Consider the following 22,437-nt stretch of genomic DNA (forward strand, 5'->3'; position numbering starts at 1 on the left):
ATGCGCCCGTCTTTACAACTACTCTGACACTTTTTGAAGGCCATAGTACTGTGGGTATTCGTAATCCGGTGGGAAATTAGTTCACCACATAGTGTCATGGGGAGGACATGTCACTTTAGGACCAGAGCTGCTTACTTTGGATTCGGGGAACCAGGTTTCAGTCCCGAATCTAACTTTATGTAGTGTAAGCTGGAACTCACATAAAGGCTCCAATGACCTTGAACCAAGTTCGCGCTATAAATACCTCCAGAAATAAAACAAATACAAATCATTATCTACCACTTCCTTGTGGAGCGGTTGACAATACAAACCTGCCCACCTATGGGGCCATCTACTCGTTTAAGGTCGTACCTCTGCTCCTATCCAGGTTTGACATTGTACTATGTCACTGTCTGAGGGAACATCCATTTTCAGAGTATTATTTATTAGGAATGTATTTCTATTTACCTTCTATTGTTTTAGATGACCCAGGAAGATCGCACAGCTTCTTCCTGGGGGATGACAAACGGAGGTGGATCAGCTCACCTCACACGGCACTTGCAGGGCAAACACCTTGAGTGTGAATAACCCCAAGGTTTACAATAACGCTGCAGGGTCACAGGCCTGTTTTGTTTTAGCTGCCACCCTTATATTTGTGTTCTCACTGTCAGTATACAGTGCGCATATGTGGGACTGCTACAGCCTGCCAAAGGCAACCAATCCAGTTGACGTCTTTACAATGAAATGTGGCTGAGTTTGTTTGGGCAGGAAACCCAACTCTCCACTAGAGAACCGGAGACGGCGTAGATGGTCCTCGGGTCTCTGACACACCGCAGGTTACCAGAGGCTTCAAAAAGTGCCTGACTGTCCAGCAGACAAAAGCTTCCCAGCCATCTCAACATATATACTCAATGGAATAGCTCATTCACCTGTCACTGGTAAAGTCACATGTCCTCCTTTACATGACCCTGCTGTCAGAAAGTAGTCTAGTGTGACTGATATTAAGCCTGTGAGTTTTCTCTCAGAATTACCCTTTTTATCTACAATAGTGTCATCCTACAGTATTTACAAAAGAGGGCTAAAAAACAGTAATGGAGTATGAAAACCACATTCTGCATATTATGCTGTATGGCCACATGTAGGGTGCTGCCCAAACACCCATGATGAAAAGCCACCACTGAGCAAATGACTTTTTGTTTCTCTTGTTATTGAAAGACAACAGGGGACATTCAATTTAAAGTTAGCAGCTGAAAAAATGGAATAAATTGACTTTGCATCTTTTCTCTGCTTACTAGATGGGATTTGAGCAAATAGGTAGTACATCATTTTCCATTTGAAAACCTATAGGAGTTACATTAGGGAAACAAATTTGCTCCGTTTGTTCCAAGGTACAAAATTTAATAAGATTATCCTCTAAAATGTTTAACCTAACTGACATAGAGGGTAGCCTTTAAGCTTTTGTAATTGGACTTACCTTTTTCATTCCAGAGACTTTTGGTTCTTTCTGTTCCTTATGCCTGCTTGCCTTGAATTGACTGTGTGTAATGTTTTTTACTAAATGCTTGCATAGCATTCTGAGCTCAGTTTCCTGCATTGGCAATTTTGACACCACAGGGTGAGATATGTTGTTAGTAAACACGTGTGGCAAACATCTGAATTCCTAATACAAATAGCTTTGCCTGGTAGTGTATACCTCAGTTAACATGCAAGCCATGCTTGCGAACCAAAGCAGAACAGCCAACTGCAGAGTGCCCTACACTGTACTTTCTTAGCATTGATGTTGATACTGTCCACGTATGAGGAAATGTTGTCATGAGCTCTCTCAGCCTCATAGGAGGGATGCTGTTGGGAAAATGCTGGCACTAAACTCAACACCGCTTATCAATGACTTGGGACCAAATTCTTTTTGTATTTGAATACTGATGCTGAGTGGCACACACACTGGGAAACCCAGGTTGACCTTTGCAATGATTCAGAGTGATCGCTACAGACCTAACTTTAATTTTTATCCATTGTCTTTTTCTTGATGGATTAGAAGAGAAATATATAACAGTGCAGCCTTACACCAGCCAGGGGAAGGACGAAATTGGATTCGAGAAAGGAGTTACGGTGGATGTGATCCAGAAGAACCTTGAGGGATGGTGGTACATAAGGTATGGACTTTCATATTAAAAGTTTAAAAACACACACTACAGAGATTTTCAGTTCCATCAAGTAATTTGTGTGCATACAACAGATACGCCAGACCTTTTGTTGGTTGTCGGGTGAAGCTAAACGTTGTGGTATGTCTCCAGGGCTGTAACAACTGCTTTCATGAAAGAGTGTATTTTTAATAATTTTACAAGGCTTTTAAAAGGAAAAGCGTTTTTACAGTGTTTTTGTAAATTTTTGACTTTTTTACTAAACAAAACATACCCGTAAACATTATGGCAGCACTAACTCCCTGATTTTACCTGGACTGGTGATCTCATTATGACATCGGGAATCCCGGCTGAAACGCTCACCTAACTCAGGTGCTGACTAATGGCCTAGGAAACAGACAAGTGGCAATTGTTGTGTAACTGCACTGAGAGCAGCAAACACAAAGAGATACCCCACATTCCATATACTTGCATCCTTCGACATCCACCCCCAATCACTGTCTCACCTACAGAGAAGACAGCACCGAATTCAATGTGTTGTGGCTGGAAAAGAGAAATTACCCTGGTCTCAGTTGTCATTTTAGAGCTGAGTTTAACTAAAAGAAGCTCTCATCGCGTTTCCTCTTGCTCGGTCTATAAACGTTAAGTTCGAAAAAGTGGATTGCATTTCGCCTGTGATCTTTTATTTGTGCCCCAAATTAAGCTGGTTGTGTTGTCAAGCAGAATACACCTCCTCAAGGGTATGCACGTTCAGGGGGGATATACATCGGGTTTATTACATCTCACCTACAGACAGTTTTCAGCTGTTTGTTGTCGAAGACCTGTTCTGTACAGCATCAACAGAGTGGGCTCTGGGTCAGTCCCTTCCTTAACACTGATTGACTTTCTTGCCAATCTCATTTTGCTTGCTTCCTACTGGATGGCTTGTTTTTCCTCTTCTTGTGTTTGTCCCTCAATGGAGGGGACCTTCTCTACCATCCTTTTGATTGGTTTGCTTGTGTGCTTCACATTCATTTAGTCTGCACCATCACATACTTGTCTAGTGTAGGTATCAGGTGTACAGCATTTCTGACCAAGAGGTTCAAGAAATAAGTCATGCCACAATCAATGTGCCTATTTAGATCTTTTTATTTGAGTCAGCCCTCAGAATCTGATTCCCTTGCCACTCCTGGGGGCAGGATCTGTTGTCTGACGACCAGTGAGACTGTGAAGGGTCTATTTCAGAATCACCTTTTGCTGACACCAGAAATGGAAGGCTATTTGGTGGTTGTTGGGTGAGGTTTTCTTCAGCACCCTTCCTGCTGCTCTTTTACATTTCATATTTAGTTTCTGTGTTGGTCTGTCGTCATTCCTGTCTCCCCGGGGTCCGTCTTTGCAGACAGTACCAGTGATCTGGCGTCATAAAACCAAAGCAAAGCTCGGATTGTTGAGAGTACTGAGAGTACATGGTAGGGGTCTTGAATAAAATATTACAATTACATTGTTTTTATTTTCCTACCTTTTTACGATGTTTGTAATGCTACATAAAATATATTTGAGTGTAGTAGATTCATAATGCTGAGTTTAGTTTTTGAGTTGATGACATTGAAAACAGGCAGTGGCTGCCATCTCAATACATCACCACACTTCTTTTTGATATAAGCAATGGTTTTGGGGACACACTTGTTTCCAGCCATGAATGAATTACACAGAGATCGGCGATGGCATTGGCAAAGCCACGAGGTCTGGCACTAACACAGTAATGTATGCTAAAGAAAAACAGGAATGCACAAATTATGATTTCTTGCAATAGTACATGCAAGCCAGATTTATTGATATTGGTAGTGCATTTTTTTATTTTTTACTTTTCCGCAACAAGCATTTGTGAAGCTAAAAGATCAGTCAATGACTATCTGATTTACTACAGTGCTTATCCAGCAGTGGTAATCTGAAGTGGCTAAATCTGAATTCTTAGAGTGATTAGGCTTTGACCTAGTAAGTGCTGAGTTCAGCTGAATTGAGTCTATCTCATGCCAGGGACTACCTTTTCTCACAGAGTGGGAGGCATTGGCTATGGGTGATTTAACCGCTATCTTCAATTCATGCATAACCTCCTTGTGGTCAGAACATGTCTGTGACAATAAAGCAGTGAGATTAAGGAAGGGGTTATCAGAAAAGATGCCGTCCAACATGTGCCCCTCTCCATCAGTTGGGGTGTCTACTAGCTGAGCTAGGCCCAAGCTAGCCATAGTATCAATTAGTATTTCGGTGTCTCTGTCTAAAAAGTTCACAAAGTGAAAATTGAAATCTCAGATAACCATATAGTTAGCGGAGTTAATCTCGATTTCAGTAAATGGCTAATGGCCTGGGTAAAAGTTGATCTATGTTCTGGGGGGTGGTAGATTAACAATCCGTTAAAACTAGTGTTTCTATTTAATTCACCTTTGAAAGAGAAAGGTTTACACTCAGAACTTGAAGAAACAGCCGACAAGGTGGCAGTCAGCTGGCCGCGATAGATTAGCTCCTATCCCCCACTCCTCTTAATTACGAAGTCTATTCTAAAGATGGAATATCCCAACGAAATTGCGGAAACTAGGTCGGGACCGGAGGAAGGGTTCGCCCAGGTTTCCATTGTAAGGGTCATGTCTTGTTTGTAAAGATCTAAAAAGTCTGAGAACTCTATTTTATTTTTTACTAGAGATCTGACGTTTAGTAAGGTGCAAAAGATGGTTTGCTGAAAATTATGCTTATTGATATCAATTGGTTTACTCGAGCTATGAGTCCCAGTTTTATGATTAGTTAGTGTAAGACTGCATTCCTGACACTTTATGGTATCAATGACCCTGTAGGGTTCATGGTTGGTGCACTGAGATTTCTTACCCAAGATGTTTTACTTCAGCAGTTCTTCCCTCGTGTATCTAAGTGTAGCGGACCGGTAGGTCTTAGAAGGGACAGGTGGTCTGGCTCTGTCCTTGCTTGGACGGAGCACCAGCGGCATCCCCACTGCACAGACACGCTGTGATGATTTCTTTGTAGCCTGCCATCAAGGGGTGGCATGTCAGGGGCTGTGGTGTATCAGCGCTTCGCAGCGTGAGCTTGAAAACCAGTGCGAATAAATAAAATACAAACAAAGGTCCAGCAACCCCTTTATTCAAACACAAGCTCCCCTTGTGGAGTATAGTTACTGGTAACAGAGGAAAAACTAAATACAACGGGAGAAATCTAAAAGCATAAAATGCCTCATTAAGAGGCACACGCCTTTACAAATGGTGCCTGGATAGCAATGCAAGAGGCAGGCACCTCCTGAAAACAGCACGCTAGTGCTTACAAGGAAAAGAAAGCCAGAAGTATTTACCTCTTGTAGAGGCTGCGCGGAAATGCTGTGAAGATCCCTTAGTAGCCCGCCATCCAGAGGGTGTGGTGAGTCAGCATTTATAGTCACGAGATGGAAACTGGTGAGGGGAAATAAAATACAAACAAGGGTCCACCAACTCTTCTATACTGCCTCAAGCTCCCCTGTGGAGTATAGTTACTGGTAACAGAGGCAAAACTAAATAAAAATGGGAGAAATCTAAAAGCATAAAAACATTATTTAAAGAGGCACAAGCCTTTACAAATGGCGCCTGAGTAGCCATGCAGGAGCCAGGCACCTCCTGAAAAGAGCACAGTAGTGCTCACAAGGAAAAGAAAGCCAGACGTATCTACCTTCTGTAGAGGCCTACAAATGGGGTTAATTCCTGGATGACCAGTGCAGATGACCCACTGTGCTGCAAGAGCATAGCTGAATCACTGGATTATGTAAAACTCCTTGATTTCAACCCCCCTCGCCCCTGCACACACTTTCCTGTCTGAGCAGTGGTGCGGGAATGGTCATGTTGTGGCACAAGTTGTTTTCTGTAGCCCATTTTTGGAGCCTTTAGTGTAGCCAGCAGTCTGACACCAAAACAAGACAGGGCTGCCGTGGCAGCACCACTGACAAGGAACACCCTTCCCTTGCCCCTATGACAGACCAAAGACCTGCTGACTTTCAGGAAGCAGCTCAAAACCTGGCTATTTGAGCAGTAGCAGCACCCTCTCCCCCCCCCTCCCCCTCCCCCCCCCCCCCCCCCTCAGCACCTTGAGACACTCACGGGTGGTAGTGCGCTCTACAAATACACTGACTGATTGATTGATAAAGAAAAGGCATTTTCATGTGTAGCATGCCCAGCTAAGTGTATCTGCCCATGGGAGACAGATGTGTGTCGGCGTCTGCTGTGAGCCACATCTCCCAGCTGTGACGTTTCACACTGAGTGATGGTCTTGAAATTCACATAGCATTCCATGTAGTATTATATTTTTTGATAAAATAAATAGTGATTGGGTTTTTCGAATTGAAACCAAGCGCATGAACAGCAGCAGCCTCTGCCTCAAACTATTCAAGGAGAATTGGTAGAATGGTTGCAGTGAAATCACCTGCATTTATAACAGTTTTTTTCTATCACCCAGTAATTGTCATTTTATTTTCCTCAGGAGGAATAAAGATGGAGTCATTTGCAGCTGCATTTCAATATGTAAGTTGTAGATGGTTAACTCGGTGAGATACTTTGTAGACGAAGAAAGAGACGGAGAGGCACACACATAGTATCTCTTCTTCTTATTCATTCACACTCTTCACCTTTTTGGCTTCCTAGTAAGCCAGTGTCAGCACTCAATAGTTTCGACAAAAAACAGCCAAATTTAAATTGGCAAGCACTTCTGCACACCATCCAGGCAAAACAGTTAAAAAAGACAGGCTGTTGTGAGATGTGACACCTGGAGAAGACATGTCCTCCAAAGTAGAGGCTCACACAATACATTCAAGGCTTTTCTGAGTGATCTTAATTTTGCTGTAGCTAGGTTTCTCTCTCCAAATGCAAACAGCAACCGTGTTAAGGGCTATTGTGCTCGGATACTTCCAAAAGGTGGAGACACTTACACCTTAAAAAGAGTTGGTTTAAAAGCATCAAATATGTACATTGGGATTTTGATTTTGGTTCATGGATGTGGCTCATACATGCCTCTCCAATGAGTGTTGGACTATCTATGTTTCAGTAGTGCTGAGTGACTGCACCAAAGCTAGTTCACAAACTGTCATTGTAGCAAATTATGTGGAGCAGAATATATGCTGCACATATCCAGTGATCCTTTATCAAGGTTTTATTCCAGGGTCAATGCACAAGCATGTAGCAACATTTATTTATTTAAAATGCAGAACACCTCTTATAAGGCATCACACCCTCTCTAGCTTCAAGAATACCACGTTTCATCAGCTGTTTGAACTTTCTCAATATCATGAACAAGGGGCATAAGCATTATACCTGCTTTAGTGGTTGCACGTGAACCACTGGTAAACTGGATATTCTAGGAATTATGATTAATGTACTTATTTATTTGTAATTTTATATATCATGAACCAGACTGAACAGGGCGACAAAGCACTTTAAAATCATCAAGAATGGATGCAAAGCTAAAAGATGGGGGGCGTTATGAAATTTAAAGCCGGGGTTCATTTAACTGTGTCTGCATAAGAATAATACAAATATTGTCCAGTAATTGGCAAAGTCACTGTAATTAGACCTCAAAACAACAATAGCTGGGTCAGGATAAGGGCCAGGTAGCCTGTAGACATTCAAAGTTGGAAGGGGCGCTAAAAGAGAAGGACTTAGAGTCATTCTTGAAGGTGCTGTAGGAGGGGGTGCCCTAAAGGCAGGATGTTGAGAGTCCCACTCTTTAGGTCCACTGCCAGACAATAATAGCTTTAGAATTTGTCTTTTTGAGCTCCACTGTTTCTAGCAGAGTTTGTGCTGTGTAATGAATATGAGGCACCTGAGATGATTAGTTTTCATGCTAGCTATGTGGTACGTTGTGTATGCAAATATTTATTCCCACTTTTGTAGATTGTATGTCAGTGTTATGGCCTGGCTTGACAGCCCAGCTGTTCCCAAACAATTATGTGAGAATCACCAGGAGAGAGACTTTGGCTCCGCCCACATGTTGGGAGTTAGGAGTACATGTTTTGATTGGGCAGAAGTTGGGTGCTGCCACGTAAAAACGTGCTTGTCCTCCACACGACTGCGATCATTTTGTTTATTTATCCAATAGCCTTTACTTGAAATATCAGGGGCAACCATGTGACATTTCCATCCTATTAAAGTATCTTAGATAACTAGATAATTATTTAATGTAGGTTGTTTTTCCCTGGCAGCAGAACAGATGGGAGAAGGGCAGTCATTAATCTACATGGATTTTTTGGTCTGGCATGACAGTGTAATTACAGCTGCCTTCCTACCTTATGACCTACACCAATATTATTCCACAGTTCTTTGCTTCTACACAAATAAATACCTGTTCCCAGGCTATTTACCTTTAATGCTTCACATTACCATACAATATTCCTTTAAAGTTAGACCTATTGACATTTGCAATGGTTGTGTGTGTTATCAGGGAACCACTGGCTGTCCTGGGTTTGTTGGCAGATACACCAAACAAAATAAACTGACACAGATCAAAGGGTATGTATAAATCCATCCACACAAGATGTCAAATTATCCTTTTAAAGTTGTCAGTGAGTGCCTTGAAAATGGGGAAAATGTTCATTATTTAGAAAGGCTATGGGTTGTTTTATGGAAAGCTGGCTGTCTCCGAGTTAATGTGCAACCTGGCTTCTTTTCCTCAGCGCAGAGGACGCCTCTGTAAACTGCAGCTGTTTCCTGTGATCTCTGGTTCTTGTCAATAAGGTTCACTTATGTAGGAAACGCATTTGGTTATAATGTAATCAGCGAGTTGTGACCTCACAACCAGAGGGTTTTAGACCATTTAGCTCCAACAAATTATAATGACATTGTATTTTATAGCTATTATATTTTAGATAAGAGAAAGTTCACGAACTCGGTAGCGATTTGCAACTTAATTATGTAATTAGTTGTTGCACTCCTTAAAATAGTGCAAGACCCAAATATTTTCTAAATAAAGATCAATTCTCACAGTAGTAAAGAGTTGCAAAACAAGCCCATATATACAATTCAATGTGAAATCTACAACAAAATCAATACATTTTAATGCAGTCACATGCGAGACTCTGTAAAAAGAAGGATTATACCACAAAATCATCAGATATTTGGACCATCTGCATTTAATTCGTGCTACTTCCCTCCCAACAATTAGCTTTTAAACATCGCAAATGTATTTACCTCAAAAGATGTACTTCTCTGGAAAAAAAAAACTTCTCTCACTTAAATCATAGTTTAACCAACATCCATCACAGCAAAAGCAACCATAGTTTGAGATCAAATGAAATAGTTATCCACTCCGTTTCGCTCCATGATTGGACTTCCCCTCAGAGCGATCAGGAAGTACCCTAAGGGCTAGTCTGACAGGTCAGTGTGTGGGCCATTTTGTTGGGCCTGTTTTATGCTCTGATAGACCGTTTTTTGCTGTTGGTTCTCTGCTATTAAAATAAACATTGCCAGCAGCAACTTCAGATCCATACCTTGCAAAACTCTTATACAGCTTGTCTTTACAAGTTCAAAACTACCTCAAGTTACAAGCACAGTCCACTTTTTTTAGCTATTTAATTTACTAATGGAGGCCGGACACTTTTATTTGGTGCCCGGGCCTGTTTTCTGAACCAGTTCTGACACAGTGGCGCTCAGCTGTCATTCTAGACTACCTCTCATAAGGTAAGTTCGGAGATGAAAGCTAGTCTACTCATCCAGTCTTCCCATTCCTCATAACACTTAAGACGATTGAAGCCCTTTAATAGAGGTCACTTTCAGCTCCAGCTCCCTATCACATCTGTCATATCTTGAAGTTGGTTCCTATTCTTTTTTTCTGGACATTTAGTAGCGACTTGACTAAACACAGAACTAAATGTTTCCTTGTTGCCATTGGCTGTATACAGTACGAGAAAGAGAGTTAATGTGAAAGATATTTTAAAAAAAGAGCACCTACTGATTCTCAGCAAATGACTTCCAGAATTCAATTTAAGATGGAGTGGTTGAGTTCTACATCAACAGCTTTGCACGTATTCTGGTCAGTGAAGCAGAACTACTGGGTCTGAGCATCAGAAAGCATCTGCCCCTGTCACAAATTGCTCACAGACAACTCAACAAGAGCTCCCCTCCATATCCCTAAATAAAAACGTAAACCTCTCCTACCTCCTTGGACTGCTGTACTTTTGTACTGACAGTTGCCCTCTCTTGGCTCGACTATGCCAACTGCAATCTCTCAGGCAATTTCGACTTCTTTTTACAGACTATGAAAGCCATTCTTCATTCAGAAGCCAGTCTGATCCCCAGAACCAGAGTATAACCACATATTGCCTCTAATAAGTGTCCCTCTATTGGCTTCCTATAAAAGGAAGAATAAAATTAAAGGTGGTGTGCTTCACTTTTAAGGCCATACACAACTTGCATCTGGAATATCTCAGAGTGTCTCTCAAAAACTTGTTTGGTAATAACTTACAAAACATAAATAAATTAAGACTGGAAACCAAAACAATTCAGATCACGCAAACCTGCCACCAATCTCATCTATAGGCAGCTCCAACCATTTGGAACTTGCTATCAGTTTACCCAAGAGGTTCAAAAGGCCTCCTTCCAGAAAAGGCTAAAAACTCCTGTTTATTTTTTTGTCTAGGTAGTCGCTATTGCCTACCCTTTTAGATACTTTTACCCTTACAACTTTATTTTGAGATCCTTCGATTCTTCCATTTTAGATAATCTACATCTAGTTGAGTCACAGCTGGATGTCAGTTATTCTCTCTTATCCATCACCTTCTCATTAACATCTCTTCTGTCTCCTATTGACCTCCTCATTCTGTGCTTCCCACTTATTTCTTTCTCTTCGAATGTTGCCTCCCATGCCTTCTCTCTACAGCTGTATCGTGCAGTTTTAATCAACCTATCCTTATCTATCATCTGTTTTCTGAAAAACCTAATCCCTCTTCTCTTATCTCCTGCCTCTCACCAATGTCACCATTTACACCGGTTTCTCCAGTTGAGTCTGCCCCAGCTGGCCTCGTCATCGTTTATCCCTTTCCAATGAGCTTCCACATTGCTTCTACTCCTGTCTCACCATCTTGCATCAGATTATCTGCCCCCTTTGCTTAGCCTTCTAGCCTGACTTCAGCACCCCCTTTCTTCTTTCTTATGCTGTCGTTTGGTCAGCTTTTTCTCTTGTCTCTTTCTTCTTAAGCTTTTCATGTTATGTCATCCTCTGGCACCGTTTTGTTCCCTCTTTCTTTTCAGCACCTGTATACCCTCGCGGGTGACAAGCAGCGCTCTACAGGCCCACCTGACATTACATTAAATTACTAAATTCAAATCTTTTATTATCCATCTCGCCACTGTCTTCTCTCAAACCCAACTGTTGGCTCAGAGCCATTGCTTTTCATATTACTGTTTTTTTTGTTGAATCATTATTCATTGTTATTCGGCAATTTAAAATTGTACTTAAATAAAAATGTAAAATTAATAACTATAGTTTTCACATTAGGCTCATGAAATTGAGGAAGTGTCGACACTGTGTATCATAAAAGGATTATGCTGCTTATTATCTTGCACACATACACAACATCCTCAAACAGTGAGCACATATGTTCCAAGCTGAAAAAAACCTCAGATCTTTTACTAAATCCAGCATCATGCTCCTTGCTCGTGAAAGAACAAGCAATTTGTTCCAGATTGTTTTCTTATGTGTGGATGTTTTCTGTGTTATAGGTCGGTAAAATACACTTTGCTTGGCCAATCGCAAACATGAATGCCATTATTCACTGACTTCCGCATATGGTGAACTACTTTCCTCCACAGCCTGCTACCATATGCTTTTTTATCATGCCTTAAAGTAGCATTCCCAGAAAGGTGGTGTGCTACTCTTAACAAACATGTCATTTTGCTTACTTGTTTAGTGCTTTATCCCACAACTAGGTCACTTCAAAGCACCGATAAGGAAGCAAAAAGATGTAAAAGCGGGCTAGGAGGCCGTACAAATGGGGACCAGATAGCACAAATGATGACGGAGCTTTGGGTATGGAGTAGCTTGCCCCCAAACAGTAATATCACATGAGAGCAACAGTGCCAAGTGAGTAGCCAGCCTTAGGTGTGACAGGGAGAGGGTGGGGGAGGAGGAGATTAATTGGGGAAGGGAAAGCAGGATGGAGCAGGAAGGGTAATGAGGCCTAGGCCCAGGGCATAGAAGTAGATTGGAAGGAAGAGGCGTCTGTTAAATAGACAATGACATGACTGGAAGTTATAAATTTCTTCTAGCTCTTTGAGAAATACGGAGTCAAGACTGTCTCCGCTGTAAGTTACTACTCTAACCTCCTACGTACCCTAGCCAAAATCGGGGATTTAGGGGTTGGGGATCGAAGTTGGAGGCTCTTCCTTCCCTTGTCTGTTGATGCTTTTGGGATGCCAGAGGCATCAGGTTTATAGTAGGAGTCCTCCCCAGGGTGCTGAAGGAGGCTTGGCTCTAGCATTCACTGAATATAGTGTGGGTGGACGAGTATTTAAGCCCGAAAGGCCTTGGACTTTACTTGCCTGGTGGCTCAGTCAGAAAGGACAGAGACAGACTTCAACTCATGTTTGAAAAAGTTTGGGCCAGCATGGAAGATGCAGGGTGTGGATTACTACTTGTTTTCAATTCAGGTTTTTTGAGGTAGTTACTTGCAAGAACTGGATCTTATAGCCAATGGGGTATAACCAAGTTTTGCAACACAACGCAATAAACATGCAAACTACTTTTTGGGTATGACAAGACTGGTAAGTCTTGCTAAGTAGGTTACTGAGGTGGCACATACATGATAGATGTGTACATTGGATTTCCAGGCTTTTTCCTGTGATAATGAAACTTTTATCTGCATCTTCTGTCTTCTGGTATTTAAAATACATATGTAGCCTGTCCTCTCCTAACAGACCTGTGTTGACCTTGCACAGCATAGCCCCAAGCCCTCCACATGCAGCTAAAATCTCAGACTCATCTTAGATTGGCCCAGGCTTCAAGGTTCCCTTCACCTTTCTTGGAATGTCCACATTGGCTGCCAAGCGCTCTCCTCAACCTGCCTTCAGTGTCTTTATCTGTGGGTCCCAGGTGGATGGGAGTGATAAAACATGACAGAAGAGAGTGAGATGTTGATTGATCTTCATGGACTCTGGCACGGCTGGGACAGGATGTTCAACGAAGATCATCTTTACTGAGCCTTTAATTCTCAAGTGTAGGTTTAGTGTGCATGGCATGAGGGACGGTCTTCGTATTGGTCTGAGGAGGTAACACTGAAAGGTAAAATTAAGGCAGACTGAAGAAGCGTCCCAGCACTACATATCTTGAAAAACACAACAGGCTCCTGTAAGTAGATGGGTGTGCTGGTAAACTGAGAGATCTCAGGACCAGTGGCGTCTCCAGAATTGATAAGTGATAATTTTACAGCAAATATTAAATTGATATTATCAATGATATTATGAAAGCTGGCATGATTTCCGCTGTTGGTGGGGTAATTGGCAGTGCCTGGTGAGGGTGCTAGATGTAATTACCTTAGGGCATGAGTTTTAGTTACTTGAGGTAACTCTAACTATAACCGGTGAATTTCTGTGGTTTGATACGGTTTAAATCTGAGCCTAACTATAACGTCCCAGTAACCTTTGTTTTTTTTAAAGTGAATCTTTATGGTTTTTTAATTCTATTTTCTAACTATAACGTCCTTGTAACCTAAGTTTTTTTTTCAGTGAATTTCTATGCTTTCTTTTAACGTGTACTAATTTTAACTACAATACGTTAATCCAACCACCACCACGCACAACCACTTGTGCGCAGGGGAGGTTGCCTGCAAGACCTGGCCTGCAGCCAGACTCTGCGGCCAACTCCTCCTAATCACCCAAAATCACTATTTGTACAGCACTTTGGCCGTGTGCGGCAGTAGTTGGCCGTGGCTTCTCTGGGTGTAAGGATAGGTGTAAGAGGGTATATCTGGGAATGAGAGTGGCTGTCAGATTGTCTGTCTGGCTGTGAGAGTGTGTACATCAGTGTTTCACTGGGTGCGTCAGTGAGTGCGCAGGTCTGTGAGTGGGCACATGAGGGTGTCAGTGGGTCTGTGAGTGGGTGCGTAGGTGTCTGAGTGGGAGGAATTGATTGAAAGAGAAAAAGAAAGTGAGAGAGAAAGAGTTTTTTAAGGCTTTAATATCTCATACTTGGAATGAGATATTTGTATTCAATTTAGAATAAAACATTTATTTGTTATTTTAAATAAAATCATTTTTTTAATAAAAAAAAAAAAGAAATGAGTCCAGTTGGACTCGAACCCCCAAAGCTCAGTGCTACAAGCGTTGTGTTTTACGGGCTTTCTAGGACCGCAAGGGAGCCTTTAAGCTTCCCCTCTCAGTCCCAACATATTATTATAAATTTTTTTTTTCTTCACAAAAATTTCCTCTACGGGCTACCTGGCACTGCGGGGGAAGCCTTAAGGCTCACCCTGCTTTGCTATTGCTTCAGCAAGCAGGGAGCTGTTTTGACAACAGCTCAGTGCTTGCTGAAGCATTTCATCTCTGTCCCTGGCATGGGTGCAGGGAACAGAATTGAAAGGTCTTCTGTTTGACAGTGGGACCTCCTTTAAAAATCCTGCTATCAAACAGCAGGTTGTTTGCTGTGGCTTGGCTGCAGCCAAGCTACAGCAAAGAGCTATGTCCCGGGGTGGGCTAATCTTAACGATTACGTTCTTAACAACTTCGACTTGAGCATTGTGTGGGGGAGGAACATGTGGCCAATGGGTTTGTTGGTCGAGAGTGAAATTGTGACCTACACAGAGAATCTCAGTCTTGTCTGGGTTGCATTTTAGTTGGTTAAAGCCCATCTACTGAAAGACCACAGATAGGCAAGGTTTAATAGCCTCTCTGTCCAATGTCTCATCTTTCCTAAATTGAAAGAGTAGCTGAGTGTAATTAGCAAAGGGCACAATCCTGGCCCCAAAGCACTCGACCAAAATAGCCAGAGAAGCCATGTAGATGTTAAAAATCATAGGACTGAGGGCCAAACCCTGGAGCACTCCCACCGAGACCCTGCTCTTACTAGAGAAGAACGGAGGCATCCAAACCTCTTGGAATCTGTCCTCAGCAAAACATCTTAGCCAATTTAGAGCTGAGCAGTTATTGTCTATCTCGCAGAAGCAGGCAAGCAGCCTGGAATGCAGAACCATGTCAAATGCAGCTGAGAGATCTAACAAACCATGACTGCTTTGCTCCACACCCCTGTACCTCCACCACATCCAAGGTGTGTTTAATCTCATCAGATGCTTCCAGAACGGCAATTTCTGTGTTGAATTTGGGTCTGAACCTTGATTGGCTAGGGTGGAGGAGCCTGTTCGACTCAATATAGATTGAGAGTTGGTGATTCACAAACTTCTCTTCCATTTTAGAAGAAGCTGATAACCGGGAGACAGGTATGTGTGTGTGTGTGTGTATATATATATATATGTTCGATGGCATGTGTAGCTGCAGATACACATGCTGTGCACATCACGCCATCTGGTGTTGGGCTCGGAGTGTTACAAGTTGTTTTTCTTCGAAGAAGTCTTTTCCAGTCACGAGACCGAGGGACTCCTCCCATTTCGACTCCATTGCGCATGGGCGTCGACTCCATCTTAGATTGTTTTTTTTCCGCCATCGGGTTCGGACGTGTTCCTTTTCGCTCCGTGTTTCGGGTCGGAAAGTTAGTTAGAATCTCGGAAAAAACGTCGGTATTGTTTGCGTTCGGTATCGGGTTAGTTACAACAGATCGACACCGAATTTAGAAGAGCTCCGGTGGCCCTTCGGGGTTTTTTCGATCCCCCGTCGGGGCCTGGTCGGCCCGGCCACGTGTGACTTCAAGGCTGATGGAACGGACCCCATTCCGCTTCTGTCCAAAATGCCATAACAAGTATCCGTATATGGATCAGCATCTGGTCTGTAACTTGTGCTTGTCCCCAGAGCACAAGGAAGATACTTGTGAGGCCTGTCGAGCGTTTCGGTCCAGAAAGACGTTAAGAGACCGAAGAGCCAGAAGACTGCAGATGGCGTCGACGCCGACAGGACAAGAGCGTTTCGAGGAGGAAGAGGAAGCTTTCTCTATCCACCAGTCGGACTCGGAAGAGCTCGAGGCCAAAGAAATGCCGTAAACCGTGAGTAAGACGTCGAAACATAAGACTCACGAGAAGTCAACAAAAGCCCAGGGATCGCCACCGCCAACAGGCCATGGCTTAACCCAAAAAATCGGTGACCAAGCCAAGGCACCAAAAAAGGGCACGCTGGTGTCGAAGTCATCCGACTCTGGTCGAGATACCGCCACACAGCAGTCTCGGACCCGAGACATCGGCTCAGAAAAATTTCGGCACCGTGACAGCGGCACCGAACAAATTCGGCACCGAGACACCACCACACCGAAAATTACAAAGGTTTCTTCGGAGCCTAAAAAGACGTCCGAAAAAGTTTCGGTTCCGAAACATCCAGCCTCGGAGCCGAAAACAGGTTCCTATACAGAGGAACAAGGATTGTCCTCCCAAATGCAAAAACATAGATTTGGAGAGGAACTTCAAGCAGTAGAGCCAGACTATACTCAAAGGAGGCTCCACATCCATCAAGACACAGGGAAGATAACCACTCTTCCCCCAATTAAAATAAAAAGAAAACTTGCCTTTCAAAAAAAGGACAAGGAACCACAGGCAAAGGTGGCAAAGAAAACAACTCCACCACCTTCTCCACCACCATCAGTGCACACATCACCAGTAGCAACTCCTCCACTGATGCACTCCCCAACTCATACTGCCATGAGTCAAGATGATCCTGATGTATGGGACCTTTACGATGCTCCATTATCGGACAACAGCCCAGACTCGTACCCTGCCAGGCCGTCCCCTCCTGAGGACAGTACATCTTACACACAGGTGATCGCAAGGGCAGCTTCTTTCCATAACGTCACCTTGCATTCCGAACCAATTGAGGATGACTTTTTGTTTAACACGCTATCCTCCACTCATAGCCAGTACCAAAGACTACCTATGCTCCCAGGAATGCTAAAACATTCAAAACAAATCTTTCAGGATCCTGTTAAAGGCCGAGCCATAACTCCAAGGGTGGAGAAAAAGTACAAGCCACCGCCAACAGATCCTGTTTATATTACAACGCAGTTAACACCAGACTCAGTAGTTGTCGGGGCAGCTCGTAAGAGAGCAAACTCTCAACCTCGGGGGACGCACCACCTCCAGATAAAGAGAGTCGCAAATTTGATGCTGCGGGCAAAAGGGTTGCAGCACAAGCAGCAAACCAATGGCGCATTGCCAATTCACAAGCACTTTTGGCAAGATATGACAGAGCTCACTGGGATGAGATGCAACATTTGATAGAACACTTACCCAAAGAGTTCCAAAAAAGAGCACAACAAGTGGTGGAAGAAGGACAAAGTATCTCTAATAATCAGATACGGTCTTCAATGGATGCAGCAGATACAGCTGCAAGGACAGTAAATACTGCAATAACAATAAGAAGGCACGCATGGCTGCGCACGTCAGGTTTCAAGCTGGAAATTCAACAAGCCGTGCTAAATATGCCATTTAATGAACAGCAGTTGTTTGGGCCGGAAGTCGACACTGCTATTGATAAACTCAAGAAAGACACTGATACAGCAAAAGCCATGGGTGCACTCTACTCCCCGCAGAGCAGAGGCACATTTCGCAAAACACCTTTTAGGGGAGGGTTTCGAGGACAACCTACAGAAACCACTACATCACAAACAAGGCCCACTTACCAAAGCCAATATCAGCGGGGAAGTTTTCGGGGGCAAAATAGAGGGGGACAATTCCAAAAAAATAGAGGAAAATTCCAAAGCCCCAAAAGTCCTCAAAATAAGCAGTGACTTACAAGTCACACATCCCCATCACTTAACACCTGTGGGGGGAAGACTAAGCCAATTTTACAAACATTGGGAGGAGATAACAACAGATACTTGGGTACTAGCAATTATCCAGCATGGTTATTGCATAGAATTTCTCGAATTCCCTCCAACAGTCCCACCCAAAACACACAGTATGTCAAAACAACATATAAATCTTCTAGGATTAGAAGTTCAAGCATTGCTCCAAAAAGAGGCAATAGAATTAGTACCAAAACAAGAACTAAACACAGGAGTTTACTCATTGTACTTTCTGATACCCAAAAAAGACAAAACTCTAAGACCTATACTAGATCTCAGAATATTAAATACATACATCAAATCAGACCACTTTCACATGGTTACATTACAAGAAGTAATCCCACTGCTCAAACAACAAGACTACATGACAACACTGGATCTAAAGGATGCATATTTCCATATACCAATACATCCTTCACACAGAAAGTACCTAAGGTTTGTATTCCAAGGGATACATTACCAATTCAAAGTGTTGCCATTCGGAATAACAACTGCGCCAAGAGTTTTTACAAAATGTCTAGCAGTAGTGGCTGCACATATCAGAAGGCAGCAAATACATGTGTTCCCGTACCTAGACGATTGGTTAATCAAAACCAACACGCAAATACAGTGTTCACAACACACAAATTATGTCATAGAAACCCTACACAAACTAGGTTTCTCAATCAATTACTCAAAGTCACACCTTCTGCCGTGTCAAACACAGCAATACCTAGGAGCAACAATCAACACAGTAAAAGGAATTGCCACTCCAAGTCCACAAAGAGTCCAAACATTCCACAATGTAATATAAGCCATGTATCCAAACCAAAAGATATAGGTCAAATTAGTAATGAAACTCCTAGGCATGATGTCCTCATGCATAGCCATTGTCCCAAACGCAAGGTTGCACATGCGGCCCTTACAACAGTGCCTAGCATCACAGTGGTCACAGGCACAGGGTCAACTTCTAGATCTGGTGTTGATAGACCGCCAAACATACATCTCGCTTCAATGGTGGAACAGTATAAATTTAAACCAAGGGCGGCCTTTTCAAGACCCAGTGCCACAATACGTAATAACGACCGATGCATCCATGACAGGTTGGGGAGCACACCTCAATCAGCACAGCATCCAAGGACAATGGGACATTCAGCAAAAACAGTTTCATATAAACCACTTAGAACTGTTAGCGGTGTTTCTAGCGCTAAAAGCATTTCAACCCATAATAACCCACAAATACACTCTTGTCAAAACAGACAACATGACAACAATGTATTACCTAAACAAACAGGGAGGAACACACTCAACACAGTTGTGTCTCCTAACACAAAAAATATGGCATTGGGCGATTCACAACCACATTCGCCTAATAGCACAATTTATTCCAGGGATTCAGAATCAGTTAGCAGACAATCTCTCTCGGGATCACCAACAGATCCACGAATGGGAAATTCACCCCCAAATACTGAACACTTACTTCAAAATGTGGGGAACGCCACAAATAGATCTATTTGCAACAAAAGAAAACTCAAAATGCCAAAACTTCGCATCCAGGTACCCACAACATCAGTCTCAGGGCAATGCACTATGGATGAACTGGTCAGGGATATTTGCGTACGCTTTTCCCCCTCTCCCACTTCTTCCATATCTAGTAAACAAGTTGAGTCAAAACAAACTCAAACTCATACTAATAGCACCAACATGGGCAAGGCAACCTTGGTACACAACACTACTAAATCTTTCAGTAGTACCTCATGTCAAACTGCCAAACAGACCAGATCTGTTAACACAACACAAACAACAGATCAGACATCCAAATCCAGCATCGCTGAATCTAGCAATTTGGCTCCTGAAATCCTAGAATTCGGGCACTTAAACCTCACATAGGAATGTATGGAGGTCATAAAACAAGCTAGAAAACCTACCACTAGACACTGCTATGCAAATAAGTGGAAAAGATTTGTTTATTACTGCCATAATAATCAAATTCAACCTTTACACGCATCTGCAAAAGAGATAGTAGGATACTTACTACATTTGCAAAAATCTAAACTAGCTTTCTCTTCCATTAAAATACATCTTACGGCAATTTCAGCTTACCTGCAAATTACGCACTCAACTTCATTATTTAGGATACCAGTCATAAAAGCGTTTATGGAAGGCCTAAAGAGAATTATACCACCAAGAACACCACCAGTTCCTTCATGGAACCTCAACATTGTCTTAACACGACTCATGGGTCCACCTTTTGAGCCCATGCACTCTTGTGAAATGCAATACTTAACGTGGAAAGTTGCATTTTTAATTGCCATCACATCTCTAAGAAGAGTGAGTGAAATTCAAGCATTTACCATTCAAGAACCATTTATTCAAATACACAAAAATAAAGTTGTTCTACGGACCAATCCTAAATTTTTACCAAAAGTAATCTCACCGTTCCACTTGAATCAAACGGTAGAATTACCAGTGTTCTTCCCACAGCCAGATTCTGTAGCGGAAAGAGCACTACATACATTAGACATCAAAAGAGCACTAATGTACTACATTGACAGAACAAAACTAATTCGAAAGACAAAACAACTATTTATCGCTTTTCAAAAACCTCATACAGGAAATCCAATTTCAAAACAAGACATTGCGAGATGGATAGTTAGGTGCATTCAAACCTGCTATCTTAAAGCTAAAAGAGAACTGCCTATTACACCAAAGGCACACTCAACCAGAAAGAAAGGTGCTACCATGGCCTTTCTAGGAAATATTCCAATGAACGAAATATGTAAGGCAGCAACATGGTCTACGCCTCATACATTTACCAAGCACTACTGTGTAGATGTGTTAACTGCACAACAGGCAACAGTAGGTCAAGCTGTACTAAGAACATTATTTCAAACTACTTCAACTCCTACAGGCTGAACCACCGCTTTTGGGGAGATAACTGCTTACTAGTCTATGCACAGCATGTGTATCTGCAGCTACACATGCCATTGAACGGAAAATGTCACTTACCCGGTGTACATCTGTTCGTGGCATTAGTCGCTGCAGATTCACATGCGCCCACCCGCCTCCCCAGGAGCCTGTAGCCGTTTAGAAGTAGATCTTGAACATTTGTACATTTGTAAATATATTACTTGAAACTTCATTATGTACATACGCATTCACTCCATTGCATGGGCACTATTACTAGTATACACAACTCCTACCTCACCCTCTGCGGGGAAAACAATCTAAGATGGAGTCGATGCCCATGCGCAATGGAGTCGAAATGGGAGGAGTCCCTCGGTCTCGTGACTCGAAAAGACTTCTTCGAAGAAAAACAACTTGTAACACTCCGAGCCCAACACCAGATGGCGGGATGTGCACAGCATGTGAATCTGCAGCGACTAATGCCACGAACAGATGTACACTGGGTAAGTGACATTTTCCATATATATCATTTAAACATTTTCAAGCAGACTACAAATTAAACAGTACTAAGGACTGTGGAAAGGTAGCAGTTTTTGGAGTGTCTCATTAACTCAAGTTCGCCTCTTTACGCCACTGTAGTCTCTCAGTTTGCCTCTTAAGTCCTTTTCCTCCTGATATCTTTCAGAAAGCCTCGATCTGCATTTTTTTTCTTCAGCTCCTTTTTCACTCTCTTCTGCATGTACTTGCTTGCATCACCTCCTTCTCACCTCTCCCACACACAAGACACATGCAGTCTCCTGTAAGACTGCATTTTCTTTAACTTTTGCCTTTTCAATATTTTGACAGCTGTGTATCTTCTTCACACACTTTCACATACAGTCACATTTGCAACTGGCACACCTGACCATTGCTTTGTGCTCTCTGCAAAGAGGCCAAGGATTGGATGACCATGTCTTCTGAACCCCTTTAAGACCCTATACACGGTGCTGTAAGAAAATTGCCATACCTTTGGATTTGACTGGATTAGGAACGACAGAGAATAAAAAGACCAACAGACCTCTTTGAGATAGCATGCATTGTACAAGTACACTGAACCAGCCAAATCAGTCAGATGTTTACATGCGGAAGAAATGCTTCTTCGGCCACACCCCTTATGGAGGCCCCATTCCCCACTCCACCTCCTCCTTTTTTCATCTCACTTAAAGCCTGGGGGGAGACAGTTACATACAGTTGGGAGGAGATACATGAATGGTAATGTGAGGGGGGTGTTTCACTGTACACTTACAGTAAGGAATTTGCCACAATTCAAACATTCTGAGATGCGGTAGCAGGTCCTCACAGCTTATTTTTTATATTGTGCCTGCATGTTATACTTTTGTGGTGGCATTTATATTTGTTCTATGTATATATGCATCAACCTTATTGAGAGACACTTAGAAGTCTTCAATTGATAACCTTTCCTTTTGAAATAGGCATTTAAGTCTTGTGGCTTCTGTATACAAAT

At 42.5% G+C, this 22,437-nt stretch overlaps 1 protein-coding gene across 7 annotated transcripts in view; it reads left to right on the forward strand.

Moving 5' to 3' along the window:
- SH3PXD2A (SH3 and PX domains 2A) overlaps positions 1-22,437 on the forward strand; it is a 680,586-nt gene that overhangs the window by 610,769 nt on the left and 47,380 nt on the right. For all 7 annotated transcript variants that reach the window (XM_069239466.1, XM_069239465.1, XM_069239468.1 and 4 more), the window contains one exon: positions 2,015-2,132. In XM_069239466.1, coding sequence (XP_069095567.1) covers positions 2,015-2,132 — 118 coding nt within the window. The remainder of the gene's footprint in view (positions 1-2,014; positions 2,133-22,437) is intronic.

This window comes from Pleurodeles waltl, chromosome 6, assembly GCF_031143425.1.
Source record: "Pleurodeles waltl isolate 20211129_DDA chromosome 6, aPleWal1.hap1.20221129, whole genome shotgun sequence".
Taxonomy (NCBI): domain Eukaryota; kingdom Metazoa; phylum Chordata; class Amphibia; order Caudata; family Salamandridae; genus Pleurodeles; species Pleurodeles waltl.